Source organism: Crocuta crocuta, unplaced genomic scaffold (assembly GCF_008692635.1).
Source record: "Crocuta crocuta isolate KB4526 unplaced genomic scaffold, BGI_CrCroc_1.0 scaffold170, whole genome shotgun sequence".
Lineage (NCBI taxonomy): Eukaryota > Metazoa > Chordata > Mammalia > Carnivora > Hyaenidae > Crocuta > Crocuta crocuta.
In genome coordinates, this window is record NW_027527853.1 from 3,053,185 (window position 1) to 3,075,110 (window position 21,926).

The 21,926-nt window shown below is 37.3% G+C and overlaps 1 protein-coding gene across 1 annotated transcript in view; it reads left to right on the top strand.

Annotated features, from left to right (window-relative positions):
- The window catches only part of TM9SF3 (transmembrane 9 superfamily member 3), a 57,563-nt gene that overhangs the window by 11,118 nt on the left and 24,519 nt on the right, over nt 1-21,926 (top strand). The window contains exons 3-8 of the mRNA XM_077779300.1: nt 2,751-2,911; nt 4,139-4,216; nt 10,094-10,225; nt 12,004-12,170; nt 16,304-16,398; nt 19,851-19,981. Coding sequence (XP_077635426.1) covers nt 2,751-2,911; nt 4,139-4,216; nt 10,094-10,225; nt 12,004-12,170; nt 16,304-16,398; nt 19,851-19,981 — 764 coding nt within the window. The remainder of the gene's footprint in view (nt 1-2,750; nt 2,912-4,138; nt 4,217-10,093; nt 10,226-12,003; nt 12,171-16,303; nt 16,399-19,850; nt 19,982-21,926) is intronic.

Below are 21,926 nucleotides of genomic sequence, written 5' to 3' on the forward strand. Positions count from 1 at the left end.
ATAGTTGTTTTTTTTTTTTTAATTTTTAAAATTAAAAAAAAAATTTATTTCTGAGAGAGAGAGCGTGAGTAGGGGAGGGTCAGAAAGAGAGGGAGACACAGAATCTGAAGCAGCCTCCAAGCTGGCTTTCAGCACAGAGCCCAACACGGGGATCGAACCCACAAACTATGTGATCGTGACCTGAACCGAAGTCGGACACCCAACTGACTGAGTCACCCAGGTGCCCCTTCATGTTTTTTTTTTAAAGATTTTTATTTTTTAAATAATCTCTACACACAGGTCAGATTTACAACCCTGGGATCATGAGTCACATTTCTACTGACTGAGCCAACCAGGCACCCCTAAAAACTTTTTAGTGTTTTAGCTCTTATTTATCTGTATTGATGGATAATTAATACAGACCTGTGCAGAATCCAAACTCTTATTTGTGCTGGACTTGATTAAATTATTTTAGTTGTTTTTTTTTTTTTTTTTTGAAGGATATATTTACATGCAGCTTTGCAGGAGAACATCAATATTAGGTTAAGGAATTCATATCTGTGTACTGTTGAAATGAGTTAGTTTATAGCAAGTTGCTATAAGGTAAGTGAATATTCTGTAGAGGGTGGGAAGTGACTAAAGAGGTAGTTGAGTATTCGGGGACCACAGCTGCTCTGCGTCCCTTTGTATCTCATATGGGCGACAGCATACAAGGCACGGAGCCCTAGGCCAGATGTGTATGCTAGTGATGAGGTGGGGAGAGTCCCATAGCTGGGTTGGCTACATGAAGATGGTGAACTTGTTAAAAGCATGATGGAATTATTTTAAATACAAATCACAGCCAGCTATGATAGTTAGCATGTTTGATCATATTATTCTCTTGGTGGGTTTTTTTCCCCCTTTGGACACCTATTCTTATAGATAATTAACATTCTAATTCTTTAATTTGTTAGCAGACTACAGACCACTATGTTCATGAGCACCAGACTGAAATACTGAACATAGCAGACCAGAGTTTAATGTGGTGCTAAAATGAAATTTGTAAGAAATTTCAATCTCAAGATATAATTGTATGCATCATTGCTACTCTGTTGCATCTTAATTAGGTATAAATAGTAAGCATTTCATATTAATGACTATAGTTAGTGTTACATTAACACAGACATTTCTGTGATCACCTCTGAGGGTAGCAGGAAGATGCGCTGAATGTTCCCTCAAGATTTGTGAGCCTGCAGTTCAAGAGAACCTAGGGTTCCTCTGCTTTTGGTGGGAGAACAGCTTCCTCCTGTTCTTTTGCATTGCTTTTGGGTTTCTTTTCTGGAACTGTAGTTTTTGTCAGTCATTTCTATGGATTTCCTTAGCAACATGGCAACTGTGCTTTCCTGTCCTAAAATAAATCTTTTTTAGCCCTGGGATTCCAGGGTCTGCCATGTTTAGGAGAGAAACATTTGGGTGTCCTAGAATGTCTGAACTTCGAGAATTTTTGTCAGAAAAAAAGTTGTTATTTAGCTTTTAGTTGGGGTAAATACTTCAGCCTTTTTAAAGCCCATTAGAGAGAGGTGCCTGAGTGGCTCAGTCCAGGTTGGTTGAGTGTCTGACTCTTGATTTCGACCCAGGTCATAATCCCAGGGTTGTGGGATCAAGTCCCATGTTGGGCTCTGCACTGAGTGGGGAGCCTGCTTGAGATTCTCTCTGTATCTTTCTCTCTCTCTCTCCCTCCCTTTCTCCCTCTCTCCACCTCCCCTCCTCTGACCCCAAGTGGCTTTCTCTCTCTCTAAAAATTAAAATAAATAAGTAAAAGCCCCTCAAAGAAATCTTATTTGGTGTAATTGTGTCTCCACCGCCAGAGTTTTCAGAGTACATGGGTAAATACACCTTGTTAGAAGGATTTCATTATCCCCTGCAACCCCAAATACGATGAAACTGTATTCCTTGAATTTATATCAATTTGAGAGAACAACTTTGGTTAGTAAGCAAATACTCCTTAATAAGAAATGATCTTTCTCCCCCTACTACTTTAATGAGATGCGTTGACCGCCGAGGGAAGACCTGAAGGAGTCACTGTTAGAGCATAAGGCTTTTGGGCAGTATGTAGGTGTAGACAGGGAACATTAGATAAGTAGCTGACAGGACAAGGGCACACAGGACCCTCAGCACCACCTGTTACCCTGACACTGTTGGGATGTTCCTATAGTAGCTGAAATTGTGATCAAAATGATTGCCTCATTAACATTTATCTTCAACGCTCTTTTCGTTTTGATGATTTTCCAGGGATAACCCAGTGCTTGAATCATCAAGAAGAGACATTTTAAGTTTTGGTACCCATAAATACCTGTGTGGAGCTTCCCTAGGAATGTGTAGATTATTAGAGAAAGTACTGGATTGGGCCTCTGGAGAACTGAAACTTAATTTTAGTTTGATCACGACTAGCTGGAAGACTGTGCCGGATGGTGACATAGTACTTCCCTGTGATTTTCAGTTGGTAGGAAGTATATACATAGAAGGTGATAATTATTACAGTGAAGGTGATACTCATGACAGAGCATGAACTTTGAGGTTATGTGGAACTGTTCATGGTGTGGCCATGGTTTATGTTCGCCAAGCAGTTAACAAAGAGTAGAAGTCCAGCCTGTACTTTGCCTTTTCTAGCCATGAGGAATAATGGTAATATTGCTTATTTATAAAAACTTTTTTTAAATCAGCTTTTAGCTTCTAACATATTTTAAATATTAAGTGATAGTATCTTGTGTAAAGTGTTATTTCTTCTGTAGGTATTGTTGGTGAAGCAGATGAAAATGGAGAAGATTACTATCTTTGGACCTACAAAAAACTTGAAATAGGTTTTAATGGAAATCGAATTGTTGATGTTAATCTAACTAGTGAAGGAAAGGTGAAACTGGTTCCCAATACTAAAATCCAGATGTCATATTCAGTAAGTATTAAAATAATTGTACATTGTTTGTGACCTGATAGCAACAGTAAGGTGTGTTTTACTACCTTAGTAAATGAAAATAGGGTGCAACGAATATTGTTAAGACTGTTTCCTTAATGCATGTAAGTAAGCCTCCCAAAAGCAGGGAGATTTGCTTCAGGTCTGTATTAGATAGAGGTGTGCATATGCAGGACTTCCCATTGGCTACGGCAGAGTTTACCATTATAACTGAGCAGTTACCACAACCCCGCCGTGTATTCTCATGGTTACACTTTTAGATTGTAGTATGCCTTGTTGTTTCTCTTTCCTTTTTACTGTTGCAGATAGAGATGATGCTGTATTGAAAATTGCTGGATGGGTATAGTTTACCATGTTTTGCTTTATCAGTTGGAATAAGATACTCCTGCAGAGTAAGAGCTTGTCAGAGCCCTTTGCAACTGTCAAGTTAATTCTGTTCCATTAGGATTAAAAATAGTGGAAAGAAGAAAAATCTGATGTAGGTAGCCTCTCTCTTTGCCAGTTTTTTTTTTTTCCTGGTAACTGGAATGAGTCCATTGGTAGTAGCTAGTTTTTAAGTTTTTTAAAGCTTATGCATATGTACTTAGTACAAATGATATTTATGGAAATGAACTTATGAAGAAGTTTGGTAATTGTGATAAAACTGATGCAATCTAACATCAGAGATGGATGGATTCTTACTTTAATTGGCCTAATTAATTCAGTTCTTTTTTTAATATTTATTTATCTTTGAGAGATAGACAGAGTGCAAGCGGGGGAGGGGTAGAGAGAGAGGGAGACACAGAATCCGAAGCCGACTTCAGGCTCCACGCTGTCAGCAGAGAGCCCGACGTGGCGCTCAAACTCAGGAACTGCAAGATCATGACTTGAGGTGAACTTGGATGCTTAATGGACTAAGCCACCCAGGTGCTCCTTAATTCAGTTCTTCTCACATTTATCAGGTCAGAGTATATAAGTAGCAGATAGTTAATGTCCTTGAAAACTGAATAATCCCTATAAGTAAAGTTGGAAGTTTTGTTAACACACAGAGAGGAAAGTTAGTTTTTTATCATGCGTGTTTCAGCTTCTCAGATTGGTAGTAACTTTCCACCATTTCTCTAGTTTCTTATTCTAAGTATGTAAATCTCTCCTAATTGTGCTCACAATTTTGTTATCATCTTGTTAATTTGCTTACTGGCCTTTATTTTCAAGTGAAAAAATTTTTTTCAGGTAAAATGGAAAAAGTCAGATGTAAAATTTGAAGATCGATTTGACAAATATCTTGATCCATCCTTTTTTCAACACAGGGTAGGTAAATTGTATATTTTGGGACATTCATTATGTACTTCAGTCAGTTTAACAAACATTAATGAGCATCTGCTGTATGCAAGGCACTGTGCTAAGGCCATGGAGTTCAAACATTGGGCTAGTGGTGATTTCACAGGTGAGCTTAGAATTCTAGGGTGATGGAGAGTTTAAGGGGAGCAGTCAAAAGCCCTCTTCATCATGCCTGTGCTTTAAACTGATTTTGGGTAACACAGGGAAGGATACAACATACCAACAGCCAGAATATCACTTTTATTATTAATGAGGCTAATATTGGAAAATGTGACATATCTATGGACAGGTGGGCTTCTTAATATTGAAACTTATAATTAGACTGACTTTTCGCACTTAGTGCTGGACTATTCCAGGTTTCTGTATATGGGCACCTGCCCTTAGGAAACTTAAAGCATGGAGAAACAGAGCAGAATGTGTGCATCCTTTAGGGAAGGAAGGGATGAGAGTGAAGTGAGACCAGAAGGTTTTGCTGGTGGAAATCTTTCCACACAAAAAGATACATCAAGACTGGGAAGAAGTGGCCCCCACCCCCGACCAGCACATACAAGTTGGAGCTCAGATCATAAGTCTAGTTCAATGGCATTGTTGCTCATTTTGTACAGGTGGTAACTTTGGGTTTTTATAGGAAAAAATAGATTTTATCTTAGTGGTTCCCTCCTTCAAGGATGGAAGGACAGCGGGATATAAGGAGATGTATCCATTCTTCCTGACTTTCTTCCTGACTTGCCTCTTACACCGTTTGACCTGATCTTTTAGACTGGAATGCTGAAGTTTCTCAGTAATCTATGTTTGAGTAATCTATGTTCCAATCTATGCTTGGAAGTTTTTGTGGTTTGAAATTTGTATCATTGCTGCCAGACTTCACCAGAACCTATTACTACTTCTAATCTTCCTCTGAGTCCTAGGAGAAAAAATTAAGCTATTTGGGATTTAGTCCTTACTGAAGGATTTAGCATCCTACTCCTGGACTTAAAATTTCCTCCCCAACTTCCACTTCTTATCCTTGGTGTGTTCTTTTTAAATATAGTCATTATGCAGTTCTGAACGTGTTTGAAGGTAGAGGCACAAATAACTTCAACGTTTAGATGATATCTGAAAATATGAGGGCTCTCAACTAATGGCATGTTTCTCATGCCGTTGGGTATTGATAACTTGGGGGAAAAGATTGCCAAAAGGGCATTTTCACTAGTAGAGCAGTGTAGCATATTTCTCCTTTGAGCAGTTATTAATTGAGCACCTGTTATGTGTCAAGCAGAGTACTAAGTAAGAGGAATACATTAGAGAATGAAAGTCAAAGATCTGTACCCTCTTGGAGTTTACCCTTCTAGTAGGGAGAGACATGTAATGAACATGGTACGTTAAGGCTATATTGTGTTCAAAGATATGTCCAATAAAAAAAGAGCAGTGAGCAAGAATGCCACAGGCAAGGCTAGTTGTGGTTTAAATATGGTGCTCAGGATAGCCTCTGAGGTGATTTAAGTACAGCAACCTTGAAGGAGCCATGAGATTGGATGCAATTATCAAGGAAGAGTATGTAGAAATAGAAGAGGGCCAAGGACTGAGTCCTGGGGGCAGTAAGAAAAGCTTAGGGGGAGAGTAGGAGAAACCCCCCTCAGGGCCCTGAGGAGATACCAATAGAGGAGGGAGGAAACAAAGCTTGTGTGGTGTTCTGGAAGCCACATGAAGAAAGTAGACATAGAGAATGGTTCTGGATTGTTGCTACTGGGCCAGGTAAGGTGAAAGTGACTGTTGAATTCATTTGGAGTCATCAGTAAACTTGATAAAGAGCGGTTTTGGTGTAGGGGTGGGCCAGAATCTGAACAGAGCTGGCATAAGAGAGCGTGGAGGAGAGGTTTTGGAGACTATAAGTTTGGCAGCTAAAGGGAGCAAAGAAATGGTGCAGTAGTAGGAAGGATAGGGTCAGGAGATTTTCTTTTGAGATATAAGAGAAACATTTATATGTGGAAGTGTTAAGCAGCGAGTGCAAAACTTAACGGCGCAGCAGAGATGGGGGAGAATTACTGCAGTCTCTTTGTCAGTAGGCGGGCGGGTTAGGACTACTGTGTGAGAGTGGGATTGTTTCCAATACAGTGACTACAAGCACAGGCTTAGGAGCTCGAGCTGGATACACACCCTGTGTCTGCCACCCACTGTAACCATCGTTGCATTACTCGGTTCCTCAGCTTCTGTCTCCTTAATAATGAAGCAAGTGTGCAGAGGTGTGATATTCCATTTGATGTTGCATGTAAAGCACCTAGTTCGGTGTTTGACACATAGCAGGTGCTTAACAAGTGGTAGCAGTGGTGTGTATAGTTAGTTCCTTCTCTCCAGTGTTGTACAATTTATGGCAAACCTGGGGTGCTGCTTTATGATTAGCAACACTAGGGGGTGCTGGAGTCAGCAGTTCATAGGATTAGTAACCCCATTGTGACACCTGATTTCTTTATTAATTTTTAAAAAATGTTTAATGTTTGTTTATTTTGAGAGAGAGTGAGAGCATAAGTTGGGGAGGGGCAGAGAGAGAGAGGGAGAGAGAATCCCAAGCAGCCTCCATGCTGTCAGCACAGAGCCTGTAGGGGCCGAACCCACAAAACCTTGAGATTGTGCCCTGAGCTGATCTCATGAGTCGGACACTTAACCAACTGAGCCATGCAGGTGCCCCTAGTTTCTTTATTATTTTTAAGAAATATTTCTTTTGCTATAATAATTTCAAAATCATAATAGTATTTTGTAGTTTTTGGAATAAGAGAATATTATAAAATGTCAGGATAATAGTACATTTTAGTAGGTATTGGTTTAAAATTTATATCTTAGATTGGAAAATAGCAGGGAGCTTTGCTGAAAGTTTTGCAATTTAGGTGTATTTTTCTTACTACTAAATAGTAACTATATAAAGCTTCTCAAAAATTTGATAAATTGACTGAAAGTAGATATGAAACATCTATATCATTTTTTCTCTCTTGTCCTTTTCTGGGTGGTTAATCTCTTAAAGGAACAAAATCAAATCTTTTGAAAAACCTATAATTGCAGACTGCTTTTAAAAATTTTGACTGATACTTTTATGAGAAACTTAAAACTTAGGTAACCCTTTTTTGCAAATATTTCCAAACAATGCATTCATTATTTCCTTTATAATTTTAGTAGGTATTAAATTAATAAATCATTAAATGAGGGGGAAAAATGATTTTATGAAGAAGCAGAGGCATTTGACCATCTCCTGCTCTTCAGGGAGAGCTGCAGAGTTTGTCACTTGCCCGAAGCATCAGGGTGGGTAACAGCAAAGGCTGCCCCTCGCCCTAGTGCACATACTCAGCATATTGGCCCAAGTTAAAATCCCTCCTAGTTGTACAAGACAGTACATCCTTCATGTTAATATTCTGTGTGTGTACCTGTAAGAGTTTAGAGCAGGAGTACATCTCTGAATAATGGGATATGTAGATGAGGACTTTTATAGAAGGGAGGGTTTTTGGATTGGGCTTTAAAAAGTAGATAGAATTTACAGAAGTGGATAGAAGTAGATCCTGTGTGAGAAGATGGATATAGGTGGACGTGAGTGTGCTGTACTTGTGGGTCACAGAAGAAGGATAGGCCTGATTGGGATATAGGATGCAGTGGAGTGAAAGATTGGCTAGATAAGGTGAGGGAGCCGTGTTACAAGGGGTACAGAATATTAGGGGAAATACATATGAGAAAATAGGGAATGCCACCACCAGTTTTAAAATAGAGAAGTGATATATGAACAGGATGCTTCAGAAAGATTGGCTGGGTAGCTTTTTTTGGATAGATTGGAAAGAAGGGCAGAGACCAAAAATAGAGAAGTCTAACTAGGAAATCATTAGGGTTACCTCCAGGTGTGAGGTGATGGGATCAGAATGGAAAGGAAGGGATAGATATAAGAGACATATCAAAGAAAACAAAAGCTTAGTAATTATTACTTAGGAAGGATTAAGGAGAAGGAAGAGCCAGCCATAATTCTAAATTTTCAAAGCCAAATGTTAGTACCATTAGTAGCAGTTAGAAATCAGAAGGAAATTATATGTGAGGCAGAAGATTATGAGTTTATTTTAGGACAGTCTAAGTCTGAAATTCCAGAAAGATACTCAAGTAAAAACGATCATATGTGTACAAGTGTAAAACATGAATGAGGAAGAAGGCTAGAGATTTGGGTCCCGGTGGGAGTTGGAGGCGAGAGGGTTACCGTCATCACTGGAACTAGTTACAGGTTGAAGAAGTCACAGCAGAGTACCAGCACTGGAGCTTCTAGAAAAGTTCACAGGGTGGGAGGAACAGGTATCGAAGACGAAAGACGAGAAGGGGCAGTCAGTCAGGGAGGACGGTGCATTGGCAGCAGAGGTCAGATGGGGCAGGGAGAGTAGACAGCTCATTGATGGCTGAATCGGTTTAAAAGTTCATCGCAGGCCTTTAAGAGAAATTTCATGGGACATGGTGAGATTGTATCCCTTGAGGGAGGTGTGGGGGTTTGGGGAGAAGTAGAATGGGTCATCTCATTTGGGAAGTATTAAGATTGGAAGGAGGGAGGTAAAAAGAAGATAGGAAGAATGAGGGGAGAGAAGATCAAGCAAGCACTTTAAAAGATATTAATAGAAATAACAGCTTGTCAGTTTTTCCAGTGTTTTACTATAAGCTAGGCACTAAGTTATCTGCTTTACGTTTATTACCTTGTTTGAGGCATATAACCATCGCAGGGAGTAGATACCATTATAGATAGGGACTTTTGGAGATTGCTGATGCTAGGGAAAGGTGCAGATTTAGGGGTGCAAGATGAGAGCACAAAGCCACTCAAAAACACCTCAAGGAATGAAAGAGGTGTAGAGCCTAGGGGAAAGATTGATTTAAGAGGGGAACAGTGTCTAGGAGATTGAAGGAAGGAATGAAAGGCTAGGAGGATAAATGCAGAAAAATAAAGGAAATGGGGGCCTTGGTGAGAGAGGTGAAATTTTGAAACCATCCTTAAATAACTTTGGGGAATTAAAGTATAAAGGAATTTGAAGTCAGATGCATTGAGTTCTGAGATGCACTCAGAGATACAGTGGTGCCTTGTGATTATAAACCAGCATGTGGACGTAAATCTGTGACAGATGGGTGGGTGAAATAAAAGTCCAGAGTCTTGGGAACATTGGGACACAGTGGGGTCCTCGTTGTTCTCTCCGCCGTGGATAGCTGAGGTACAAGGGAGTGGATGCGGTAGGGACGGGGTGGAGAAGATGGACTGGGAGCAAGTGAAGCATACGCTCGGGAAGGCGGACTGAGTCCAGGAGCAGCCAACTGTGTTGGTTCAGTCCTGGTGTCTTAAGAAGGTTTTCACATTGTTGCTCAGTTAGAGGGAAGGGAACTAACATTTTTAAAATATTTGCTACTATGTGCCAGACATGGTATCATACTTCTTATACATGTTAAACCATGCAAATCAGGATAGTATTATTTGCTTCCTTTTTGATATAGAAAACTGGGGTCACATAGCTAGAAAATTGACAGAGTCTGGGTTAAAACCCAGGCCAGTTTGACTCCAAAGCCGGTGTTCTTTCTGTGTGATGCTGACTAAACATATGCTGTGTGGTCTAATTGTACTTTATTTGTTCAGTAAAATTGATTGTGAAAATCTATACATGATACCACCTTTTTAAGGCATCTGAAAGCTTACTGTAATGAAAGCTGCTCTCTTTGCATAGTGAATACTCATCCCCCAGTGTGTCTCAAGTTTGGATCTTATGTAAAAGTTCTAAAAGACTGTTTTTTGTACCAACATGCTGTTGTCATCATGCAACCTATGAATTTTGTGACTAATAATTCATGTCAGTAATATTTTATTTTCTGTTATTTTAGATTCATTGGTTCTCAATTTTCAACTCTTTCATGATGGTTATCTTCTTGGTGGGCTTAGTTTCAATGATTTTAATGAGAACTCTAAGAAAAGATTATGCGAGGTATAGTAAAGAAGAAGAAATGGATGATATGGTGAGCAAACATTTTACGTTTATTTATAAAGATGATTTAACTTGGTGTTATTTTGAATGTTGTATTATAAGTCACATGAATGTCAGAATTCAGATTTTTTAGGTTTTAGAAAGGTGTAAAAGTTCCTGAGGGGTCTCTAATCAAATACATTGTTTTTACATATTCTGATTACATGCCTCATAATCAAATATATTAATTTTTTTTCCAGCAAAACATAATGAGTGTTCACCTTAAGTGAGACAAATATACAGTACAAATAACCTCTTCACTCCTGGGTCTTGCCACCAAATAAGAATGTGTCAAACTATGAAACAGACTTCCAGTTTTCAGAGCTTTTGATTTCAGAATTGTAGCTACGAAGTTGTAGCCCTGTATTGACATCTTTCTAAGACTGTTTAATATTGCATAAAATTCAGGGAGTGGGTGAAAGGATTATTTACATGTAGTTTAGTAGGTTCAGAGGGGAGGTTCATTTTCTAAATTCTTTTACTATATTGTACACAGTGTTGTAAATGAGCAAAAGTATGGCTATTCTATGTAGATATGCTCCATCATTAAATAAGTATGGAAAAGAGTTAAACAGGTTAAAACTGAATTAATATGTTAATGTGTATTCTGTATTTGGTACTTTTTAAACATATCTGACCAAGATCACCCCCAGCCAAAAACCCAGATTATTTTAAGGGACTGATATTTAAGAAATAATGTTTTAGATACTTGTTTATTTAGGATGAAAAGGAAAAATTCAATCCTTTTTCAAAAGTGCTGTAGGCAGTTAAATAGTATTTAACAAATAATAATTAACTGATATTTCCTCATATATTTTCTTAGATTCCAGGCTATAAAGGACATTCCTGCATTGTTAGGGCATCTAAGTACTGGTTCAGTCTTTTTTTTCTCTTTTGTTCTCCACCTGGCCCCTCATTATGTATGAGCCACAGGCATGATATAAACGGCAAGAATAAGAATGTTCAGGGGCACCTGGGTGGCTCAGTCGGTTAAGTGTCTGACTTCGGCTCAGGTCACGTTCTCACAGTTCGTGGGTTCGAGCCCCACATCAGGCTCTGTGCTGACAGCTAGCTCCGAGCCTGGAGCCTGCTTCAGATTCTATAACTCCCTCTCTCTCTCTGACCCTGTCCTGCTCACGCTGTCTCTCTCTCTCTCAGAAAAAAATAATGTTCAGAGAGCTGGTGTGCTTTTCACCCATTTTGACCATTTGTATTTACTCCTAGACCTTTTCTTTTTCCATTCTTTGATATTCTTTGAACGCAACCGGGAGCCACCTTCCTGAGCCTCAGTAAATGCCATAATATTTTAACATTATAAGTTCTTAAGGCAGTCATTATTTTATTTTTAAAAATTTGTTTATTTTGAAAGAGAGAGAGAGACAGAGAGAGCGCCAGTGGGAGTGGGGCAGAGAGAGAAGGAGAGAGAGAATCCCAAACAGGCTTTGTGCTCAATCTCATGAACCATGAGATCATGACCTGAGCTGAAATCCAGAAGCAGATGCTTAACTGACTGAGCTGCCAGGCTCCCTGGCAGTGATTATTTTAAGTTTGAAATGTCTTTTCCTGATATTTTGAACCTCTTTATTATTTATTTATTTATTTATTTTTTTACACAAATAGTTTGTTGTCAAGTTGGTTTAAACCTCTTTAAATAGCTGTAAGTTTGGAAGGAGGGAACTTAAAACTGGAATTGTAATTTTTCACTTACTTTATGTATTTTAATTTTATTCCAAATGGTTTTCTTTTCTCTCCACATATGTATGTATATAGGATAGAGACCTAGGAGATGAGTATGGATGGAAGCAGGTGCATGGAGATGTATTTAGACCATCAAGTCACCCACTGATATTTTCCTCTCTCATTGGTTCTGGATGTCAGATATTTGCTGTGTCTCTTATTGTTATTATTGTTGCAATGATAGAAGATTTATATACAGAGTAAGTATATGTGTTTAATTTTATTTTTTTGTTCTTGAATAGTGTTAATCATTGGAACATTGTAAGTCAGTCATAATTAAATATTTGCATATTTCAGTTGTCTCAGAATTTAATATAGCATAAATGTTTTTGTTGCAGATAAATAATGAACAATTATATTCAGTTATAAGTATGTTTTCTGTTATGTGCTAAGACATACTAGCCATACTGAACATTTTTGGTGGTTATAAAGGTTATGTTCCATTTAGAGGTATGTGCAGACTCACTTATGAGCCAGTGGTATTTGATGAAATGAATAGGCTTTTTTTTTTTTGAAAGCTGAAGATCCAGTTAGATCTTTGTAAAAAGCACAAGAATTTTATAGTTTCTGAATTAGTACTTCATATTTACCTTCCATACTGGGAGACTGTCTACAGAACAGAAGAAAAATAATAAATAATGTTTAGTAAATATTTAATGTATATTAAATTTATTAATTTTAAGATTTAACTATTAATAATAAATAATAAAAAGAGTAGTGGAAAAGGCACATGAGGTTGGAAAAATAATTGGATATCTTACCTTTACATGGTTTTTGGTACATTTCTTCTTTGAGGACAAAATTGGTTGTAAGAAATTTTTGATTTTATGCTTTGGATTCTGTGTCCACCTCTCTCTCTGCCCCTCCACTACTCACGCTCTATCTCTGTCTCTCTCAAAAATAAATGAACATTGAAAAAAATTAAAAAAAGAAATTCTTGATTTGAGGTCTTTGAATTATTAGAAAAAATTATACATTCATAAAGATCTCACATCCCTGTTGAGTGATTCTATAACCTGTGCTCAGAGAGCCATGAACTCAATGAAGCAGACACACTTTGAGCCTGGAGAGTAGGGATTATAAATTCAGGCACTTCAGACATTGTCCCGTGAAGTTCTGTATCAGAATGGCACTTTTTTCCGGTTCGATCTCATACCTCTATTTCAGTTCATAATGCATTCTTTCTTACATATGCCTGGCATTTGGTGGACAAACAATAAATTGTTGCTGAAAGAATGGCTCTTTAGTTTTAGGTTAAATATTTAATGATACTAAATTACTGTTCCTTCCTCTAGACCATAAGCTCTGTGTAGTTTCTGTTACATTTCTTTAATATATAACCTTTGCAGTTGTTTACCATATAAGCTTTAAAATAATTGTTCAAAACCTAAACTTAAGTGTTCTGACTGGGAGTTCATCTTTTAGGATACAGTATATTTCAGGTGAACTAAATCCCAAATACAAGAAAAGCATTTCACATCTGCCAAGAAGCCATGCTTTATGTGAAATACTGGATTAAATTCATCCCTACTGACTGAATTGACACTGCACAGTCATAGGCTTGAGTGGGTAACCTCTCCTAGAATTCAGGTTTTTGCATTGTTCCTTCTCAGACATCAGTGTTACAATTTTGGCAATTCATTTTTTAATTCAGAAGCTCTTTTGTTTATAGACCCTCAACTTCAGAAATAAGAAATTTTCTAATAAATGGTATTAGCAGGCAAGTCATGCATTGTTATTTTAGTCTGTCATTATTAATGTTTTTCCTGTATTGTGCTTATTTGAAGTGAATGTACTTCATTATATGATTCGTATACAGTGTTATTTTGATATCAAAGTGACTAATATTATTGTTGTTCCATTAGGTGCTTCATTCATACTACCTCTTTAAATTTTCACACCCATCCTTTGAAGGGGCTATTCTCTCCATTCTACAGATGAGAAAAGTAAAGTTCAGAGAGGTTAAGTAATATGACTGAGATCATATGATTGTTAGTAGGGGTGTTAGTAAGCTGGGATTTGAACCTAGACACCCTTACACCACAATTTGTCTCTTAATTTGCTAGGCTATGGAAATATAATAGAGATTATAAAAGCACAAAGTAGTGGGAAAATGAGAAGCCTTGCACATGAAATTGGTAAGAATCACTTCAGAGTAGGAATGATTCTAAAAGATGACAGGCAGATAACATAACGTGAAAATTATTTGTGTTGGTGATGACCACAGCAATCAGAGAAGAAGGACTATTTAGGTAGCTAGAGGATCAGTATCAATGTGGATGCCTATGAGTGTGCCAGTAACTCCTGAGAAGGTATAGTGTTTGAGAAGCTGTGGGAAAGTCTGGAAAAATTCTGAGCTCTGTAACTTTGGGTGTAGAATGGTGAGTTGGCAAGTGTAAAACAGCTCCTTAGATGTTACCCCGCTCCAGTCTTGGAGAGATGAACAAAGAGGACAGTTCTCTGCCTCAGCATATTTTACAGCGTAGATGAAAATGACGTATTTTGGGTGGAAAATGCCCATAGGATATTTATGAAGGGAGAGATGAAGGGTCTGTCTGACTTCTAAAAGCATGACTGATACTTAACACTTCATTTAGTGCAGTGTCTCTGGGGATTGCAAGCTTAAATCCCTGGGAAGCATTTTGGACTCTCAGTCATATGAGCAGTCCTTCTTTCTGAACCCTGTCTGGCTGAAGAACTTCTGACTGGTAATAGACTGGTCTAGACTAAACCAGCCTTTCAGTTTTCAGCATTGTTAGGCCTTTGTCACCGTTCACACTCCCAGTTACAGAGAATGGGCCAGATTTTTTAGTGATAATCTGAAAGGAAAAAGTTAGTACTTAGAGTGTTTGAGTTGTTGAAAAAACAAATTTTTATTTTAAAAACTTTGAGATCCATGTCTGTTCACTTTTTTTTAAAGAAAGCTCTGCAGCCAACGTGGGGCTTGAACTCATGACCTTGAGATCCAGAGTTGTGCGCCAGCCAAGTGTCGAGAGACCCATGGTCTTTTAATCGTGGGAATGACATATTCTTATATTACTACCACATTTGTATCTAGTTATATAGTGATGGAAATTGAATAATGTTTTAACTGTTATGCATCCACTTTAAGAAATTCAGCATAGGTGTTTGGGCAGAGGAGCACTACATATTTCAAGACTGTATGACCCCTTTCTGTTCTATATAGGAGGACAGCAAAATATAATAATTACTAAGAAGGTTAATTTATGGAAATTGTATATCATCCCAGTACACACATTCGTGTGGTATTCTTGTAAATTCTCTTTTAAAGAGTATTTAGCTCAATATTCTTTAGCTCAATATCAACAACAGACCTCATTTTACCTTCCTAGTTATGCTAAGTTTCAAAAATAGCCTTTATTGTTAGTAGTTCAAGTACATTTTTTTTTTAAGTTTATTTAGTTTGATAGAGAGGAAGTGAGTCTGTGCATGTGCACATGCACATGTGTGAGTAGGGGAGAAGCAGAGAGACTCCCAAGCAAGCTCTGCACGGTAAGCGCAGCCCAGTATGGGGCTCGATCTCATGAACCCATGAGATCGTGATCTGGGCCAAAGTCAAGAGTCAGACACATATCCGCCTGAGCCACCCAGTTGCCCTGTGCATATTTCTATGTTATGACAAATGATACTGTCGTTTATCATTTTAATATTTCTCTTTGCAGTTACGCATTTAAAATGTTTTGTTCAATTTTATTCAACAGGAGGATTGGTCCGAATTTCTTAGATATCATTAGTGGAAGAAGAGCTTAGAGATTGATGATCTGACTTAATGTTGATTGTAGACCTATGGATTTAAAAAAAATAATTTTTAATACTGTAGGGAAAACTAAATAGGAAAAGTCTCAGTGTTATACCATTTAAGCAATAGCACTAGTATAGATTACATTACTTCCATTTTGTTTCTGTCAGTGGGCAAAGATCTTAAGCAATTAAATCAATTTATAAAGAGGAATATTCCAATTATTTTTCTTAGCAGATGAATATCCTTATCCATATGATGTGATTGGTTCACAGGGTTGCAAAACAATTTCAGTTCCAGCTTCTAACATTTTTGCCAAAGAAATGTGAAATATTTGTTTAGAATATATTATGAAATTTAATTGCAGATTAAAAAAATTAGTATCAGCCTGTGCAGTTTTAACTAGGAATTCATTCACTAAGCAATCTTGAGGTCCTTTGCAGTCCAGGATGATAGTTTTGTATTCCTGTTAAATTTATCTTTGAAATTAAACTAATGTTAATGTGATAAACTCTGATATTTCCTTTAAATTGTTGGTTTTAAATTATCACATATGTTATTTTGCCTTCTCAGGAGGGGATCAATGCTCAGTACAGCCATATTTGTCTATGCTGCTACATCTCCAGTGAATGGTTATTTTGGAGGAAGTTTATATGCCAGACAAGGAGGTAACTTATATGTTATCGCTTCATATTTTTAATTATAGATTCTAATATTTTACTGTGAAGTATTTGGAATTTAAAATGGATAGTACAGCCATTGTAAAACATATTGTTATCCCATTTCACATAATGTCTACCAAACCTGTTATGTGGTCTACTTTGCTTTTATGGAATCCTTGCATTTTATTTCTGAAAATTATGAATAATTCATAGATTATGTCCATTGTTTACTGTGAACTTAGCACTGAGGAACGTGTAGGAGAGAATATATTTAGGTTATTGATATTATTTTGCTTTGAAGTTCTTACTCCCTAAATGCTCCACGAGAGGCCTCCACATAGAGTATATAGTGTTACAGCTGAATATAAAGGCATGTTTTATGGCTTTTGGATGAAGTATCTGAACTGGAAGGAGAATAGGGGAGAGCTATTTATTTCTATTGACTCTGAAATATTTATCAAAGGACCCTACACAAAAATTTTTGTTACCCTTTGTCTAAATCTTTTGCTAAGATCACCACTTCGTCTTAAATACTCCCTCGCTTCTTTACTGTTGTGACCTGGCAATGATGGGAGATTCTGGGATGATACAAAGGTACTGCTCCATGGTGTTTTATTTCTGTGATGGCATTTAAGGGTTTTCACATTTTTTTTTTTCCCCTGTAATTGGGGCCAGAAAAGTACTGAAAGTAGATTTGTATATTTCAGTTTATGACTGAAGAGTTGTTGAAAGACCTTAAAATTATATTCCTGAGGGTAGAGACTTTCTCATGTGATTTTCCCGCTCATCCTAAATAATGTCAGCATTAAAGGATCCTAACTTTTAGTTGTCTAGTCTTGCAGGTTATTGACATTCTGAGCATATATAGGATCATTTAAACTACCTCCAGTATATCTTGGTTTACCATTGCTTTTTTTATTGGCCCTACTAGATTTAATGTGACTTGTACCTTCAGTATAAACAATTCTTTGGATTGCCTGAGGGAGTATCATTCTGGATTCCTAATTATTTTAATTAGCTGTTCAAAGTCTTGTATACCTTTAGATATGGGAAACAAGTCTTATCATAACAGGACTACCATCCTAAGGAAATAAGGACACCTAAGTCAACTAGTGCTTTGCATTTGACCTGAAAACTAGTTAGGCTAAGAAGTTTACATTTTATGACCTCCAGAAAAGTCTCCACAGCAGAAGCAGTATTTAAAACAGGAAATTTACTCAGTTTTGGACAGAAATTTGCTTTTAGTTTGATTGCAAGTTAAGAATACCCAGCTAACCTTTATTACATTAACTTTTGAAAGCAGAGTTCAGACTCAAGCCTAGGAGTATCCGATCTTACCAAGTATAATCTAAAGGTTATTTTCTGATTGACAGTACATTGAGGGGATCTGATCGTGTACTGATAATTTTGTCCCAGCGATCCCTGAAAGCCAGGTTAGTGTAAGAAGTCAACCCAGAGAGTTAAGAATTTTTCAGACTTACCTCATTGCACCACAGCGAAGGTCTGCCTACTGTCCTCAGTGTACTGGATAATCCTCCAGACACAGTTTGAAACTAGGGATAGCCTGGAACTTAACCAGAATCTCCAAGGGTACGGGGACCAGCAGGAATCACAGTGTAGATTCCTGGGCTATGACTGGACCCAGTGGAATGTGTGTGGGATTCTTTTTGACTACTGGAGGGAAAGGGAGTAAGAATTAAATATAGAAGTTATTAATACATGTCTGAATCTGAGCAGGTAATGAAAAGTATAGGAAAAGATAGTGCTAAGAAAGAGTTAGAATTAAATAATACTTTAATTAATGGCCACCCTTTCTGTGTTGTTAAAATGCTGAATGCTGAGTCTTAGTGTGGAAAGGAGAGGCTCTTAAAACTTACCTGAGAAAGAAAAAATATAGAGTGTATAGAAGCAAAAGTTCAGAATCAAGGAGTTTTTCTAGAAGATTGTCAAGATTTGGATAGTAATTCTACAAGACGAATGTTTTAAAGAGCTTTACATAAAAGAAAACAGAAGTTAGGGTATTGCTTATTTTGCTTATAGCACTTTCCTTTTTTTTTTTTTTTAAGGTTTTTATTTATTTATTTTGAGAGAGAGGGAGAAAGAGAGAGAACATGAATGGAGGAGAGGCAGAGAGAGAGGGAGAGAGACCATCCCAAGCAGGCTCTGCACCATCAGCATGGAGCCCAATGCGGGGCTTGAATTCACGAACTGCGAGATCATGACCTGAGCCGAAGTCCAGTGCTTAACTGACTGAGCCACCCAGGCGCCCCACTTACACACTTTCCGTTTGGGTCCTGATTGCTTCTCGTTGTGGGGTTGAACTATAATTCGATCCAGTATGAAATCTTTGTGTTTTGTTCCTAAGCAGTGTGCGGGTGCTTTCTTGGCAATGCACTTGCTGGTATACTCTGCTGTATTCAAGAGATCGCTCCTTGTTCTCCTGATCAGTATGAACGTGCTTTAAAATTCTTGATTACATAGTTTAAACATTCCTTTCCTTGACTATTTAAATACCTGATGCTCATTGTATAGAATTTTGGCAATACAAAGAGGTACAAAGAAATAGTGAAACTTAAAGTCTGTAGTTCTAATTGCTGAGAAAGAGCTTATGAAACACACTCTGTTTTCCCTTTTGAAACAAATTTAAATATATGTTTATAATTATGACTACACCTAAAAGTAAATTTGGGGTAAATTTAACTTAACCTAGGGGTAACTTAATTTGGGGTAACTTAAACTAGGGATTTTTAAAGTTGTTTTTTTTTTTAAGCAGTGTAAACCTGTTTTCAAATGAAAGCTTACATGAAACTCCAATGTGTAAAACTGTTGAAAATGGACTTGTTTGGTTAAAGTGTGGCTTGGGGCTCTTTTTTCACCAGTTTTGTGGGCACCTCCAAGAAGCTCCTGAACTCCAAGTAATAGTTTGAAGACACCTATGGAGGCCAACTTATAGCCCAGAAAGGTTGAGCGACTTACCAAAATCCACTGCATTTCAGCGGCAATATCACGACAGAAAACTGAGATATTTTACTCTTTTCTAGGACACCCACTTCAATAGCTGTTTCCATTAGACATAGTTGAATAGCTGTTGTCCTGAAACAATTATTAGAGTGTCAGATTTTACGATCTTTTTAAAAAAAATTATTAATGTTTTTATTTATTTCTGAGAGAGAGAGAGGGAGATACAGAATCTGAAACAGGCTTCTGGCTCTGAGATAGCTGTCAGCACAGAGCTGTCAGCACAGAGTGGGGCTCAAACCCATGAACTGTGAGATCATGACCTGCGGCAAAGTCAGACACTTAACTGACTGAGCCACCCAGGCACCCTGGGATTTTAAGATCTTTACATGAGAATTTTAAGTAAATATTTTGGTACTAAATAAACCATAATTTGGCACTTTATGAACATGAAAATATCCCCCTCACCTCTCATTTTCATTATTTCCTTTCTCTTTCAGGAAGGAGATGGATAAAGCAGATGTTTATTGGGGCATTTCTTATCCCAGCTATGGTGTGTGGCACTGCCTTCTTCATCAATTTTATAGCCATTTATTACCATGCTTCAAGAGCCATTCCTTTTGGAACAATGGTAAGTTGCTTGAGTCTTACTTTCAAACTGGAAGAGTATAAGCATTCTAATATGAGGCCTGCTGTCTCTCTGAAGTACCTCTTAGTAAGAAGAGTTTTGGCATTTACAGCCAGTCCCTGCCCAGTCCCAGAAAGTTAGGTGAAGTAAAGTTTTTCTTGATTCTGTGAACCAATAAAGTGAAAGCCCGACTTTTAAGTATGACCAGAGAATATTATACTTTTTATCAGAGATGGGAGAAACTAGTGAACATATTGTAGAGGAAGAATAATGACATACTAAAAAATGAGGGTGTTTTAAGGTGATAGGTGGGTGCACTGGTAGTGGTAGGAAGTGAAGCTTCTCTATAACACATTTTCAGTATACACTGAAAACATTGATATTATATGTTGCTACAGACATTAAAATCCTGTCTCATATCTTATTTATAATACAGACTTTGAAATATTTTGGATATTTTAAACTACATTAAAACTAAAACACAGATATATACCAGTGCGTTACAGAGGTAACCCACAGGCTCCAAATTTTTCTTGTTACCTTTTTTTTTAATGTTTACTTAGTTTTGAGAGAGAGAGAGAGAGAGAGACAGAGTGCGAGCAGGGAAGAGGCAGAGAGAAAGGGAGACACAGAATCTGAAGCAGGCTCCAGCCTCTGAGCTGTCTGCACAGAGCCCGATGCGGGGCTCAAACCCATGAGCTGTGAGATCATGACCTGAGCCAAAATCAGACGCTTAACTGAGTCACCCAGGTGCCCCTTGTTGTTACCTTTTTACTAGAAACAGAATTTTAGGCTTGGAGTAGACTTTAGTTTTAATGTACGCTTGTACAAATGTGCACGCTCTTGTACACATGTCTGCAAGGTGTGCCACGGGTACTGCTTTTTAGAGAGGCTGTGTAACTTGGTCAAGGTCATACAGTCAGCGGCAGAACTGTAACTGGACCCATATCTCTTTCTGAATTTTGATCTTACTTTGGTTTTCTTTCAGTTATATGGGAGTTATTAAAAGGGTTTCATAATATGGATTTTATAATATGGGTTTTTCAGAGATCCTGCATTATACATTTTTGCTCAATATTGGATACTTTTTATTTGGGGATATTTTTGAAAACTGCTTCAAAATTGGAGTTTTTGTTTGCTCTTTTACAAGCCAAAGTGAGTGATAATAGGATAGGGTAAAATAATTAATTACATTCAGAATTGGAAAATAATTTGCTTCATAATAGTTTCAGGCCATCAGAAAGTATCTACAGGGACTCCAGTACTTCTTAAAGATCATCTGCTGAATTAATTATTTTCATAGTGCTTTAAAAGTTAAAATTCAGATTCCGCTATAATTTTCCTCATAAAGCTTTGAATTGATGTGGTGAAAATTATATTTTAAAGTTGCTTTGTTTCACTAAAATTGTAAATTTTACCTCTTGTAAATAGGGTTTTAAATTTTCAATGTAATTTGCCTTTAGATAATAATGACTGATTATTAGAATATAGTTTCAAACTCTGTACTGAGCCAGAGCTGGTTTATAAAATTGATCTTCGGTGCTTGAAAGACTAGCTGTTGATGCTTAGCAGACACCTACACAATCATGTTCTTAATTTGTATTCGAATTTGGAATGAAGGAATGCTGGATGAAGGACATTCCATTGCCCTCAAGTTTTAATTAGATATGTAGTCTAACATTTTTTTTCTCCTTTAGAAAGTATCAAAATTTGTTTAGAAAATGAAATTTAAGAACTTGAGGTGTATCTTTGACCTAGCCATCTATTCAGTATTTTAACTAATGAAATTTGTATTTAGTTATTTGACTTGTTGATATTATGAAGGAAGTGGTTATATAGTCTTATAATCTCTGTGTTCTCAACCCTAGGTACATATTAGAATCCTTGGGATTTTAAATAATTTCAGTGCTCATGGCTTCACCTTAAGCCAGTTTAGTCTGTTTTGCTT